At 44.3% G+C, this 15694-nt stretch overlaps 2 protein-coding genes across 2 annotated transcripts in view; both read right to left on the bottom strand.

The window, feature by feature from the left end:
• LOC126204368 (protein qui-1-like) overlaps positions 1-3569 on the bottom strand; it is a 396210-nt gene extending 392641 nt beyond the window's left edge. Inside the window, exon 1 of the mRNA XM_049938742.1 lies at positions 3433-3569. Coding sequence (XP_049794699.1) covers positions 3433-3569 — 137 coding nt within the window. The remainder of the gene's footprint in view (positions 1-3432) is intronic.
• A 668-nt stretch (positions 3570-4237) lies between these two features.
• Positions 4238-15694, bottom strand: part of LOC126204367 (NACHT and WD repeat domain-containing protein 2-like) — a 1117837-nt gene continuing 1106380 nt past the window's right edge. The window contains exons 9-10 of the mRNA XM_049938741.1: positions 5188-5352; positions 4238-4243 (exon numbers count right to left, since the gene is read on the bottom strand). Of these exons, the coding sequence (XP_049794698.1) occupies positions 4238-4243; positions 5188-5352 (171 nt within the window). The remainder of the gene's footprint in view (positions 4244-5187; positions 5353-15694) is intronic.

Genomic DNA, 15694 nt, shown 5'->3' with positions numbered 1-15694 from the left:
ATGAAAGGAGGAAGTACAAAAATGTTCAGGGAAACTCAGGAATGCAGGAATAAAAGTCGCTGAGGAATGAAATAAATAGGAAGTGCAGGGAAGCTCAGACAAAATAGCTGCATGAAAAATGGAAAAAAAAACGAAAAAGAAATGATTGTCTGAAGGAAAGGCTCAGCATACAGGAAAATCAAAACAATCTTCGGCTACATTTAAAGTAAAGTGGTAACATTAAGAGCCCGCATCTCGTGGTCGTGCGGTAGCGTTCTCGCTTCCCACGCCCGGGTTCCCGGGTTCGATTCCCGGCGGGGTCAGGGGTTTTCTCTGCCTCGTGATGGCTGGGTGTTGTGTGCTGTCCTTAGGTTAGTTAGGTTTCAGTAGTTCTAAGTTCTAGGGGACTTATGACCACAGCAGTTGAGTCCCATAGTGCTCAGAGCCATTTGAACCATTTTTTTGGTAACATTAAGAGTGGGACGGGAATTCCACTGTTAAATGAAGAAGAGAGACCGGCAAGGTGGAAAGAGTACACTGACGGCCTCTACGAGGGGGAAGATTTGTGTGGTGTGATAGAAAAAGGAATGGGAGTCGATTTAGAAGAGATAGGGGATACAGTATTAGAATCCGAAGTTAAGAGAGCTTTGGAGGACTTAAGGTCAAATAAGGCAGAAGGGACAGTTAACTTTGCATCAGAATTTCTAAAATCATCGGCGGAAGTGGCATCAGAACGAATATTCACGTTGGTGTGTAGAATGTATGAGTCTGGCGATATGCCATCTGATTTTCGGAAAAATACCATCCACACAATTCCACAGATTGCAAAAGCTGACAAGTACGAGAACTATCGCACAATCAGCTTAACAGCTCATGCATCCAAGCTGCTAACAAGAAAAATTGAGGACGTGCGAGCTGACGATCGGTTTGGCTTTAGAAAAGTTAAAGGCACGAGGGAGGCAATTCTGACGTTGCGGGTGATAATGGAAGCAAGATTAAAGAAAAATCATGACGCGTTCATAGGATTTGTCGGCTAGGAAAATGTTTTCGGTAATGTAAATTGGTGCAAGATGTTCGAAATTCTGAGAAAAATAGGGGTAAGCTATAGGGACAGACGGGTAATATACAACATGTAAAAGAGCCAAGAGGGAATAATAAGAGTGGACGACCAACAACGAAATGCTCGGATTAAAAACGGTGTAAGACAGGGATGTAGTCTATCACCCCTACTTTTCAATCTGTACGTAAGCTAACCAGTTATGGAAATAAAAGAAAGGTTCAGGAGTGGAATTAAAATTCAAGGTGAAACGGTATCAATGAAACGATTCACTGATGACATTGCTATTCTGAGTGAATGTGAAGAAGAATCATATGATATGCTGTATGGAATGATCATACTAATGGGTACAGAATATGGATTGAGAGTAAATTGAAGACAGACGAAAGTGATGAAAAAGTAGCAGAAATGAAAACAACGAGAAACTTGACATCAGGATTGATGGTCACGAAGTAGATGAAGTTAAAGAATTCTGCTACCTAGGCAGTAAAGTAATTGATGACAGACATAGCATACAGAACATCAAAAGCTGACTATCAATGGCAAAAAGGGCATTCCCGGCCAAGAGAAGTCTACTAGTATCAAACATAGCCCTTAGTTTCAGGAAAAAACTAAGAATGTAGCATTGTATGGTAGTGAAACATGAACAGAAGAGAATCGAAGCATTTGAGATGTGGTGCTACAGACGAATGTTGAAAATTAGGTGGACGGATAAGGTAAGGAATGAGAAGGTTCAGTGAAGAATACGAGAGGAAAAGAATATGTGGAAAACAATGATAAGAAGGGGCAGTATGATAGGACATCTCTTAAGACACGAGGGAATAACTTACATGGTACTAGAGGGAGCTGTAGAAGGCAAAAACTGTAGGGTAAGACACAAACTGAAATACATCCAGCAGATAATTGAAGACAAAGGTTGCAAGTGCCATTCTGACATGAGGGGGTTGGTACAGCAGAGGAAACAAAAATCAGTCCTACTCCTATGCTACCGCAAACAGACATGCCTTTCCATTGCTGAGACCACTGTGCATGATCGTGAGGGATGAGGTAAAGATCACAGGATGAGTCACTTGAAACATGAACGTGCTACTGAAAAGGCTCAACACCAACATGAAACACATGCACCATGCTGTACCACAGTCAAAATGCACAATGTCACTCCACCACCACCACCAGCAATCAGGTCTTGCAAATCCAGAATCACTACACACCACCACTGGTGAGTACAGTCCTGCAGTCATGCTCTACTAGAACAGCCCAACACCAAAACACAATGTTCACTGGCTACACCGCCACCAATAGCAATGTCTTACCATTGCTATGTGCTACTTCTGTGACCACCACAGGAAAGAGGGATATTTGCACTGCAGCACGATTGTTCTACTGTGGTGGCCCCACAACAGCGTGGAGCTCTAATATCACGCCATTCCATGGTCTTCTGGCTTAGTGCTGACGGAAGCCAGGTGTTCACACCACTGGTGTGTGTCGCCCTGTGACACAGCCCTCTACTGCAAGAATACAGTACTACCAGGGGCATAAATGACATGCGTCCATTATGTGAATCAGAGATCACACCCTTCTAAACGGATAGCACAAGCGATCATCAAAACTAGTAGAGAATAATCACTTACATCGCTCTCATATACAACCTTAAATATGTTACAAGTTGAAAAACAATGAGAATTAGTACCTCCATGCCAACCACTATAGATTCCAAAAACATCGGTCATGGGAAACGCAGTAAATCATTCTTTCACATGACATCAGTAGATGACTTCTGAAAAGCATTTGGTTCAGGATCTTTCCAATGGATATTAACGAAAGTAGGATAACAAGATCTATGGACTGAAATTTGAGACTATAGAGAATTTATTGTTAGGGAGAACGCAATACGTCATCTTGGATGGAGAGTTATGGACAGATGTAGAAGTGCCAGGGAAATGTGATGGGACATTTATTATTAATTTTGTGCTCTAAGATCACGATATAAATGAATAAAATTAGACTCAGCCACCTTATAAAAATGTCTTTGTGTAATAAATTGCGGGGATGTGAAAGAGACTGATGAGATACACTCAGTCGTAGTAGAGCAGGTGATGAATTTAAGTTGACTGGTAAGACACTGGGAAAATACAGTTCTTTTAACAGCGATTACTTACAAAACGCTCGTGAGACACATCCTAGACTATTGATCAAGTTTGTGAGATCTTTAAAACATAGGACTAACAGATGATATCGAAAGTACACAAAGAAGGGCAGCCGAAATGGTCAGAGACTGTGGCAGGCAGGACTATCTGAGCCACTGCAATCAGATCTTTCACGTCGTCAGATGGGCCACAATAACCATCCAACCAACATCCACCACAGCTTGCCCTCCCCCTTTCCTCACCATTTACGTAGTATCCCAGGCGTTGTAGCCCATCTCCAGATCCACCCTGCCCGCATTAATACCAGACTCTGTGAAGAAGAACTCAGCATCTAGTGGAGACAGAAAATGATAATGCATGCGCTCTCCCGGAGTAGGTGACTTCATCCCAGCGAGTCACCAGCCCACACCCGGTAAGGCAATCACGAAGATGTTGCCATCATCAGAGGACTACTAGAGCTGTTTGGAGGACACCCTTAGCCCTGCACTTTTAATTCCTTGGCAGGAATCCCAGAACCCCTTCCCCCTGTTGCGTGAACCTACATTGCTATGGAACCTAAAGTGATCTTCCTCTAGGTTGGTTTTTATAAATAATTCATGTATTTTGCGTCCATAACATATTCAAATGATAGTTCTGTAATATTACATCTGTAGCACCTGCATTCTTTGTAACTAGGTCTTTTACAATGATGAGCCAAAATATTATGATTCTCTGCTTAATAGCTTGCTTGTCCATATTTAGAACGAAATACATCACTGATTCTACGTATCAGGGATCCGACAGGTAGTTCGTCGTATTGTGGAGGTACGTGTCATAGGTCATGTAATTTTCGTAAATAACGAGTTGCTGATTGGCGTCAGCTGTGATGGTGCCCGATAACGACCCTTGTGGTTCCCATAGGACTTACATCAGGCGGATTTAGTCGCCGAGACATCAACGTGAGTTCAAAATAATGCTCCCCAAACTGTTGTACCGCGGCTCTGGCTCCGAGACAGGGAGAGACAGGTGACATCATCGTCGGAGCAGACATCAATCACGAAGGGATGCAAGTGGTTCACACCTGTCAGCGTGTGTTAGATTACTACTATAGGACCCATGCAAGCGCAGAAGAACGTTTCCCATAGCGTAATGCTGCTCCCACCAACCTGTCACTGGGACACTGCACGTCTCGAGCCGCTGTTCACCTCGATCAACGTGGTTTGTGGATACGACCAGCGACCCACTGTGGCAAAAACGTTTCCATTGGTCGACAGTCGAAACCCATTGGTCCGTGCACACTGAAATCGTAATTGACGATGTCGCTGGGTCACATGTGAACACGCACGTGTGGTGAGCTGCGGAGCTCCACGATCAACAATGTACGACGAACGGTGTGGTCCGAAACACTTGTGCGTGCAGCATTATTGTGCTCTTTCGGAAGAAATGCCGCAGGTCACCATCTATCCTACTTTACACGGCATACAAGCCTCCAAGCCACAGCATGGACGACCAACCTTTTAGCACCTAGTGGTAGTTTTACTGTCTTTCTACCTCTTTCTCTAGGTGCCCACGACAGCAGCTCGTGAACATTCGACCACTTTGCCGTTTTCGAGATACTCGTTCACATGCTCAGCAAAATAATAATGTGATCCTTGTCAAAGGCGCTCATCTCAATGTGTTTCCCCATTGGAACCCATATCTTCGCTAGGGTGATGCCCCGTCCGCGTCTGCTTACATACTTTTTTTTACCGCGTCACGTGCCCACAACGCCACCACGCACCACCCAACGTCGCGGTGAGCAGAGGTCATAATGTTTTGGCTGATCAGTGCATATTATTCCTGATGTCTGAGTGTTTTTGGTGTGATACATTTATGTCGCCTATTCCTGTGTACCTCGTTTCGGCTCTGACATATTCCTCTCTCATTTCCTAAAGATCTCATTTCTCTTCCTATACGAGTACTGACCCAGGAAAGTGCAGCGGAAGAAAGGTGGAAAGACAGAGAAGAGAGGTCGTGATCACGTACACAGACGTGCCGCCGGCGCTCACCTGTGCCCTGCGCGGCGGCCACCATCATGGCCTTCACTTTATCCAGACACTCGGACCAGCCGCCCCCTGGGTCCTGGAGGGACGGCTCCATGTCTGGCGAAGAGATGAGCTCCAGGTGGCTCTGCGCTTCCTGGAACACCTCCTGCGGGCAAAAAACCAGGCGTCTGCAGGCTGTCCACAATTACAAGGGAAGAGGCACAGTGAGTATCATTATACAACTCTGTTAAGTTGCATTCATCCTGGCAACTTCAAAATTCTTGATAGTAGATGCTTGAAGGCAACAAACTATTGTACGACAGCACTTTCCACAACTCTGCAAAATTCGTGGTTCCTAGAATGAATGCTTATTCTGCAGCGGAGTGAGCGCAGACATGGAACTTCCCCTGGCAGATTAAAACTTTGTGCCGAACTGAGACTACAACCCAAAACCTAATTTCTTGTGCAAGCGCTCTACCAACTAAGCTACCCAGTCACGACTCGTGTCCCGTCCACCCAGCTTTAGTTCCGCCAGTTCTTCATCCACTGCCTCCCAAACGCCACAGTAGTCCTCTGGAAACATCCGCCAGGCTGTGGCTATGTCATGTCCTGCATGTTTTCTAGAACTTTTATAGGAAGGTAGGAGATGAGGTACTAGAGGAAGTAGAGCTGTGCGAGTGGGTTCTGAGTTGTTATTGCATAGATTGTCGGTAGAGCACTTTCCTGCGGAAGGCAAAGTTCCAGCATGTAGTCTTAAGTTGCCAAGGATATTCGTGGATACTGTCCGTCTCATTTGCTGCTCCGTTATGACCGCTCTTATACATTTACAATGCAGTTCAAGTCCAGAAATTTCCCGAGCCGGTTCAAATGAAAGGGTGCTCCCCAAACCCCCAAGTCACGCAGGCTAAATTCTGGTCAGTGTAAAACAGTCTGGTATTCGTAGATAAGAAGAGCAAAGGGAAAGAAAAAAGGTTGTTCAACAAGCGGATTCCCACAGTTTGCTTCAACGCAACTCTCATCTCAACTGAAAGACCTTTTTCCTAACGATGAAAAGATGTTCTACATATGCTCTGGCTCACACCACATCTTTCACTGTCCTACGATGACGTTGAGGTCGTATACCATTTACTTACGTACAGAAATCTGGTGGTTCCGTGCAGAGGGTAAGTTAAAAGTCCTCCATGGTCCATTATTGAGTCGGCCGAAGTGGCCGTGCAGTTCTAGGCACTACAGTCTGGAACCGGGCGACCGCTACGGTCGCAGGTTCGAATCCTGCCTCGGGCATGGATGTGTGTGCTGTCCTTAGGTTAGTTAGGTTTAATTAGTACTAAGTTCGACTGATGACCTCAGAAGTTAAGTCCCATAGTGCTCAGAGCCCACTTATTTATCTTTGCTACTGTTGTTTGGTCTGTATATAGTTCTGAAATGATTCTTCACTATCTACATTATACATTAATTATTTTTAGAATTATCATTAGTGAGCCGTGTGCAGCTCGCGTTGATGCCGTTCATAGCTTGGCATCTTGTAATGGCGATAGTGGCGTCTCGTTTTCATAGTGTGTTCACTAGCTCCACTACGTTTGCTCGCATTGTCGGTCCGTGAGTGGCAGCAGCGGCGCTTATCGATAGCGCGTACTGTGGTACCACCTTTGGAGCGGCCCCTAGTGTTTCCGGGTCGTCGTGCGTCGAGTGAGTTGTGTTGGGACGGAGCAGCAGTGAGGTCGGGACAGCCAGTACTCGCCCGACCGCTGGCGACACACATGCACTGCCCGACGGAAGGGTGTGGTCGCGAGAGTGCACGAACACGTCAAAGACGGGTTCAGCGAGTTTTAGTTGAATGGACCGTGAAATTCGAGTAGTGCAAGTTTCAAGCGCGCGCGCCCGTGTGTGTGTGTGTGTGTGTGTGTGTGTGTGTGTGTGTGTGTCCGCCCATCGAAGTGACCTCATGGCAATAAGTTCTCAGTCGAAGATTTATGCTGGGATCTTTCCCCTGCCTGACTTGAGTGGGTACAACCGTTGGCTGGTCGTTCGGTCGGTCGTTGCAGCGGACGACGTGCATTTGGTCTTCCGACCGCTTCTGGCTTCTCTGTGTTTGTGTCGACTTACAGGGTGTTTCAAAAATGACGGGTATATTTAACGGCAATAAAAACTAAACGAGCAGCGATAGAACTACACCGTTTGTTGCAATATGCTTGGGACAACAGTACATTTTCAGGCAGACAAACTTTCGAAATTACAGTAGTTACAATTTTCAACAACAGATGGCGCTGCGGTCTGGGAAACTCTATTGTACGATATTTTCCACATATCCACCATGCGTAGCAATAATATGGCGTAGTCTCTGAATGAAATTACCCGACACCTTTGACAACGTGTCTGGCGGAATGGCTTCACATGCAGATGAGATGTACTGCTTCAGCTGTTCAATTGTTTCTGGATTCTGGCGGTACACCTGGTCTTTCAAGTGTCCCCACAGAAAGAAGTGACAGGGGTTCATGTCTGGCGAATAGGGAGGCCAATCCACGCCGCCTCCTGTATGTTTCGGATAGCCCAAAGCAATCACACGATCATCGAAATATTCATTCGGCAAATTAAAGACGTCGGCCGTGCGATGTGGCCGGGCACCATCTTGCATAAACCACGAGGTGTTTGCAGTGTCGTCTAAGGCAGTTTGTACCGCCACAAATTCACGAAGAATGTCCAGATAGCGTGATGCAGTAATCGTTTCGGATCTGAAAAATGGGCCAATGATTCCTTTGGAAGAAATGGCGGCCCAGACCAGTACTTTTTGAGGATGCAGGGACGATGGGACTGCAACATGGGGCTTTTCGGTTCCCCATATGCGCCAGTTCTGTTTATTGACGAAGCCGTCCAGGTAAAAATACGCTTCGTCAGTAAACCAAATGCTGCCCACATGCATATCGCCGTCATCAATCCTGTGCACTATATCGTTAGCGAATGTCTCTCGTGCAGCAATGGTAGCGGCGCTGAGGGGTTGCCGCGTTTGAATTTTGTATGGATAGAGGTGTAAACTCTGGCGCATGAGACGATACGTGGACGTTGGCGTCATTTGGACCGCAGCTGCAACACGGCGAACGGAAACCCGAGGCCGCTGTTGGATCACCTGCTGCACGAGCTGCGCGTTGCCCTCTGTGGTTGCCGTACGCGGTCGCCCTACCTTTCCAGCACGTTCATCCGTCACGTTCCCAGTCCGTTGAAATTTTGCAAACAGATCCTTTATTGTATCGCTTTTCGGTCCTTTGGTTACATTAAACCTCCGTTGAAAACTTCGTCTTGTTGCAACAACACTGTGTTCTAGGCGGTGGAATTCCAACACCAGAAAAATCCTCTGTTCTAAGGAATAAACCATGTTGTCTACAGCACACTTGCACGTTGTGAACAGCACACGCTTACATCAGAAAGACGACGTACAGAATGGCGCACCCACAGACTGCGTTGTCTTCTATATCTTTCACATCACTTGCAGCGCCATCTGTTGTTGAAAATTGTAACTACTGTAATTTCGAAAGTTTGTCCGCCTGAAAATGTACTGTTGTCCCAAGCATATTGCAACAAACGGTGTATTTCTATCGCTGCTCGTTTAGTTTTTATTGCCGTTTCAAATATACCGGTCATTTTTGAAACACCCCGTATAATTCGTCCCTGTTGTTTCACAGTGACTGGTTTTAGTATTGTGAGTTGTTGGTGGATTGGTTTCTCGGATCAGTGTGTATGTTGTGGTTTTGAATGAGCAGTTATTTTAATGCTATCTGCGTACTGGATTTGGAGTGGTTGCGAAAGGACATCAGTTCGGCTTGGGACAGAGCAACGAGGAGATCCGCAGCGCGGGGGCTGGCGGCGTGCAGGCACTGTCGGACCAAGGGGCTGTAGCCGACGACCGAACCCAGGACGTTTGAAGTTGAGTGAACCGAGTCCAGTACTGAAACCTCCACTGTTTGACATTCCGCTGTTGTTTGCATGTTGCTGCTTCCAGGGGTCTGCGAGACCAACCGTAACGAGTCTGTCACGTTGGCAGAAGCTCCTTGATGTTAGTATGGATTTAGTATTATTCTCATTAGCGAAGTTGAACCAGCGGTATTTTCTGCCTTGTGAGCGCTAACATCCCAGTTACATGCCCTGCAAGGTACTTTTCCGGTAGTGTACCTTACCTCGTCGTGTTGATGCTGTCCCACACGGCGTGTAGTTCGACAGCTTCTTGAATTGTACTGTGCATACGTTTTTGGAAGGTCTACCATGGTTCTAGTGTTTCCTTCGGATTTGGGTGTGTTTCTGAAGACGTGGTGCTGTCCGTCTCTTCGCCCTTGCCTAAAAATATTCCATCGTTGAGCCGGTGATCGGACATTAGGCGGATTCAGAATGATATTTTCACTCTGCAGTGATGCGCTGATATGAAATTTCCTGGCAGATTAAAACCGTGTGCCTGACCGGGACTCGAACTCGGGACCTTTGCCTTTCGCCGGCAAGTGCTGTACCAACTGAGCTACCCAAGCACTGTAAAGCTGTGAGGACGGGGCGTGAGTCGTGCTTGGGTAGCTCAGTTGGTAGAGCACTTGCCCCCCGAAAGGCAAAGATCTCGAGTTCGAGTCCCGGTCCGGCACACTGTTTTAATCTGCCAAGAAGTTTCATTAGGCGGACTGGTTAGTCGGTCGGTCGGCGCTTAAGCTACCCATAGTGTGTTTTGCCATCCTGTTACGTGAGTACAACTCTTGGCTGCCTGTCTCACCTCTTACACGGCTGTAGTCACCTTCCTCAGGTCCATCCTGGGAGCACTGTCTGTGGATCACTCCTTCTTATTTGCATAAGTTGTCATAATTATTAAAAATTTGCCCTAATGTTTTAGCATGTTATTGCCTTCCCCACTTGTAATTCCTTCAGCCGTTAATTGTTTGTAAGACTGCTTTTGGTCTTCAGCCAACAAACAATTTTCAATTATGTTTTAATGAGGCCCTCAGCTGTCACTATAGCTTGTTACAAGTTATTAAGATTATTAGACAGGCTTTTAGTATTTTTAAAGTGTAATTGTCCACCTTATTGGTAATTCAGCCCTTCAGCCGTTGTGTGTTTTCGAAATTGCTTCTGGCCTTCAGCCGACGAATAAGTTTTGAACATTCTTAATCAGGCCTTCAGCCAGCCGTTGATCGTGTGTAACATTGATTGTGGCCTTTAGCTGACAATAACTTGCAATTGTTGTAATGAGGCTTTCAGCCGCCACTGTAGTAAAATCTTTTAAAAATGATTGTTGAGAGTTTGTTTTTTAAAAATAAAGTGTGTGTTTTCTGGGCAACCAGCGGTAACTGATTAGACGCCGTCCACACCTTTCCTACTTTCCCTAAGTTCCACGTCTCAATTAGTTCATTCTCAGGTATTACTACTTCGAAAAACAGATAAGGCAATGCATATCGTTTTTAGCAGGGCACCAGTCAGGTAAATGGTGAAATAATTGAGACGATCGGAGCTAGATAATGGTAGGCGAATTTAAGTAAATTTTACAGGCGTAACATACTAAGCTTCAAAAAATTTCGTATTTCAGCTGAAGGAGAGAAGAGGTATGTTTACTGGATTGTGAGATACTACATATCTTAATGTGTTGTTGTCACATGAAACAAATATTTTTAACTACTGTACGTAGTGAAAAACAATATTAAATACAAGGAATACATATTATCTCGTGGCTTAATATTGAATATCAGCAGAATTTCAGTGCTAACGTTTGGCTTCACTGATCAAATTTTACTTTGCTCACAACGTAACACGGAATAAGTAATGTCCATGGTGTACCGCAGGAATACGGAGGAGGTGGTCCACGACATGATACAATTTCTTGTGGCACACAGTAGTAGGCCTATTGATGTTTTGGTGCTAAGGTAAGAATCCACGATGTCCGTATAAGACTGCCACGCTTCTTGACGCTAATTTCACAGAATGCTCGGTGAATAGTACGCTCCAGAAAAACTGAACTGGGGTTTGCGACCATAAATTTGAACACTACAACTTTTGAAAAGTTAACCAGATACCGATCCATTACTGTATTTCTTTTTGTTGTGTTAGGAGTTAAGTTTTCGTCCTTACAAACAAAAAAATGTCGAAGTTATTAATAGCATCAACCTACGACACTAAACTGAACAATACAGTAATTTAACAACCATATGATGGCAAGCAACAGTAACTCCTACAGAGAGCAGCGAGTGGTTCCCATCACGATGGTTTACAACCAATGGGCCCAGATAAACATCTTAGTAATTATATCATAGTTATGGTTTCATTAAATACTGGCTGGGGTACTCGGCTTCGCTCAGAGAGCTGATGTGATATTCTGTGGTAGTTGGAATAAGACGATAAACTTAAAAGTATAAGAGGTAAAAAAATGTTGAAAACAAATGCTAACTATTTACAATACTTGTTTATAAACAACACTTTTCATTTTGTTATCCGGGGTAGATATGTACAAATTTCTCGAATTTACTACTCAATAACAAGCTACGTACCGTCAGAGAAGCAGGGGTCTTTGACGCTAATGATGCAATATTTTAAAGTTTGTCCCAAAGCTTTGTTACTTCTAATATTATAGGCTAATTTGATTGGAAACTGCAGCCTTTTAAACTGAAATGGTAGTTCAGTAAAGAGATGTGGCATTCTCGGCGTAAATAGTGTCTGTCTTCTGTACTTTCCAGTGATAAGGTCGGCTTCGATACTGTTATTACATAGCTGTTTAAAGATCATCCTTGTTCCATTACAAAGTTTTTGTCAGTTAAGACTGCTGAGTAGTATGATCGCAAATCCAATTTTGTGTAACGGAATTCCTGGTACTTGTAAGGAGTCCAGAAATTCTGTAGGGACGCTCACACTTTCATCAACGATTATCGATCGATTTGTATATTCTCTCTACACCGAGAATTTTCTTTCGAATACTGAAACTGATATCGTCGAAAATATTATTTTTAGTTGCCAAAATTGCCGTTTTAAATAACCAGAGCGATTGGTACAGTTCTGAACAATGTTTGGATAACTTTGATCGATGAGTTCATTTTCAGTAGTAGCTGTGCTGCAGATATCACTTTGGTGTTTCATGAGGCCGGTAGGTCAGTAGATATGTGCATTCGCGTATTTGTGAAAGTTGTTGACCAAAACGTGCTGTTGCTTCATCTTTCGATAGTTCAACTATCACATTTTTTGATAGTTACAGTATTTGTAGTTGTGGTCAGAGATGTGATTTTTTTTAAGGCGTGCAGTGATCTCGTCTGCTGGTGTTGATTTGGGGATAACTGGAAGTGTTTGTCGCAAATCTCCTGAGAGTATGAGTAGAGCTCCTTTCATCACTACAGAGTTCCTCTCAAGTTTTGTAATGTCCTGTCCATGGCTCTTATGTGTCATTATGAATTCGTTCCAGAAGATAATTTTAGTTTGCCTTAGAAGCTCTTGAGATTTCACCTAGCGGACATTGTTTTCCGGCTATATTGACCTATAGGTGTAGGAAGAATGGGCAGTTCGTCCTCCATTCATAAGTATGGCTGCAATGCCGGACGGTGGCAGATCAAGTGCAATGTGGTGTTTAGCACGTATTTCCGCCAGCAGTGGATTTATTACAAACGTCTTCCCGGTGCTGCCTGGTACGTCCAAGTAAATAATTCCGCCAGTGTGGTAGGCGGTCGGCTTCGTGATAACGTTGTCCTTTTGATTTCATTGAGGAGTGGTTTGCTGTGAGCCGTGTACTGGGGTAGTTAGCTGATTTAGCTTTTTTCCTAGTTTCGTAGTTTGGCACACGGATAGCTTGGTGCTTGCATCCCAAGTTGTACTAAGGTCTGGTTGTTTACTGCTAAACATTTATCTTCTAGGCGACTGAGTGTTTCATTGAAGATTTCGTCGTGAATTCGATGGTCAGTTAAGGATGAGCTTGTCAGATCTGGTACGGTATGTCATCACTTGTACTCTCTTTGTAGGCGTCCCATAGCTATTGTGGATTCGATGGGTGAATAAGTCTCTAATTTGTTCAGCAGAGGCTGTGAGTGAGGCTTCTTGTAGTGTTCGTTCCCAGTGGTTGTCGTTATGCAGTAGCCTTAACCATTGGAATGCTTCTCCTCACGTCTAGCATAGGTAAACGTCAACAGTCTTGAGATCTGTGAAACTTGTTGGACCCCGTATTACGTGTAGCAACATCCAGACACAGAAATATTCTGCGTTGTTCGGATGTACGGCGTATACTCGGCCTTGTGAGCCAGATTTTATGATTCCTGCATGATCTTCCACTGGAATTCCTTGTTTTTGACGTTGAAAGATTTATTTTGTTGTGTTCCAAGTATAATAGGTAGGAATGTCGACATATAGTAATGTTTCCGAGAACGGATCCGCTTGGCTCAGTTGGTAAAACGTTTTTAATCTTGTGTTCTGAGGTGGTCCGCTTGCAGTTTTTCTGGCGGTGTCTTTCGTAAAGTAAGCTCTCTGTCCATTCTCGAAATGTACTGCTAAATGTTGCACGGCTGTTTAGCGTTCATGTATGGGAAAACTGAAAATCAGTCGCGCTGCTTCGTTACTGTTGTTATATCTTCCCGTTTGGTAGATGAAGATCTCGTCGTTTCTGTTTTGTTGTCCGCTGTCTTCGGCTATTTGAAATACTGCCCTGTCATTGCCTTACTTCACATACTTACAAAAAAATGGTTCAAATGGCTCTGAGCACTGTGGGACTTAACATCTATGGTCATCAGTCCCCTATAACTTAGAACTACTTCAACCTAACTAACCTAAGGACAGCACACAACACCCAGTCATCACGAGGCAGAGAAAATCCCTGACCCCGCCGGGAATCGAACCCGGGAACCCGGGCGCGGGAAGCGAGAACGCTACCGCACGACCACGAGCTGCGGACTCACATACTTACAGACATATTTAACGGATTTCACTGAATTGTAGTACGCTACGTTTATGTGTGCTTGGAACATTTTAGAAAGCAGTGTGTTATGTGGTACTACCCACTGATTAATGATTTCCAGTTCGTCCTTGTTCCGTATTCTATTTTTACCGTGAAGCCACAGTTTTTGGATGATCGTCTTCTGTATTTGGGACAGCCATCAACTCCAGCTTGTGTGACATCCAAGTAGGGTGTCTTGTATTTTTTTGTCCATTTTCCATGACTCATACGCGGCGAATTGGGGTTTAGTGGCCCGCATGGTTCGTGAAACATGTTTTTCACTAGTAATTTGTACAGTTCTGGATCTTTTTGTCGATATCCGTGGGATGAATTGTGTCGTGTAGCCGTATGAGATTGTGTGAGTGAGACATTACTCGTTTTTGGCATTCGATTTTGTACATCCAGCATCTAACGCTATTTTTGGATGAATTCAATAAATTTTTTTTTTATCGGTAACGTTGGGCTATTACGTCGTGTCGATGCATGTGGGCTTGTCCGTATCTTTTTGATTTCTGGCCACGGCGGGTTGCCTGTGAATGTTATGAAGAGGTCAGGTCGCTCATATTTTATTATGTAGGTCATGGCATCTCAAGTGTATTCTTGCATGTGTCTCGGACTTCCTATGTATGATGAGGGCAAGATTACCATTGTCCCAATGTCGTCAGTGTTCCCGTAATTTATGATTGCGTCTCTAAGGTGGATGTATTCTTCCGCGCATAGTTTCTTCTGATTTCTTATGTAAAGCATCCGTTCCGCTTATGTTTTTGTATACATGTCTACCAGGAAATGTTGGAATAAACGTCGAGTTTTGAGAATCTGATTGTATGTTTAATTGTCTCTGATCATTAAGTGGCAAGCATAGAACTCCTTGGAAGAGAATTTTTCTTTGTTTCTACGCCTTTTTCAGGTTGCACTTGTTTCACATTCAAATGATGTCCGTCACCATCGTGCAGAAATGTTAATGGTTATTGGAGGGCATCATATAAACGGTGTGTATCTGCAATGTGTTGTAGTAAGTAAAAATCTCGTTAAAAGCTGTTCTTGAGAGGGCTGCAGGAACTTCTAGGTACTGCAGTCGATCAATAAATGGAGCAAACGAGAAGAGGGAAAGCTTAATTTCCATGTCACCCATCTTATCTTTATACATAAAAAAATTCAGCCTGCGTATATTTGTGCCCGCAAAATTCGAAAAGTAGATAGTCGATTGACTTGAAATTTTGACACTATGTTGAATTAGAGTACGAAAATGTTTTTGCATAGCTATTTCTTTAATATATGTAACATGTAAATAAATACAGGGTAACAGTCAGTGAACCGTATGAAACAAAATCGTCATGACTCCTGAACGGTTTGCTTTAGGACGTTCAAACTGCACGGTTGGCTGCGGGAAACGATGGGAATTAGTATGTGCGTGCGCACGCCCCTTCTTGTCGGCCATTTGAAGCTGAAAATGTCACGGTACAGCGCATTTGGGGGACTGAAAGACCGCATTTCGTGATCGAGAAGTGCCTTCACCATCAGCGGGTGACTGTGCGGTGTGCAGTGTCCAGTCACGGAATAATCAGTGCGATATTCCTTCATGGCA

The sequence above is a fragment of the Schistocerca nitens genome, chromosome 9, assembly GCF_023898315.1.
Source record: "Schistocerca nitens isolate TAMUIC-IGC-003100 chromosome 9, iqSchNite1.1, whole genome shotgun sequence".
Classification (NCBI taxonomy): domain Eukaryota; kingdom Metazoa; phylum Arthropoda; class Insecta; order Orthoptera; family Acrididae; genus Schistocerca; species Schistocerca nitens.
The sequence above is the reverse complement of the archived record's forward strand: the minus strand, read 5'-3'. Positions and strand labels throughout refer to the sequence as shown.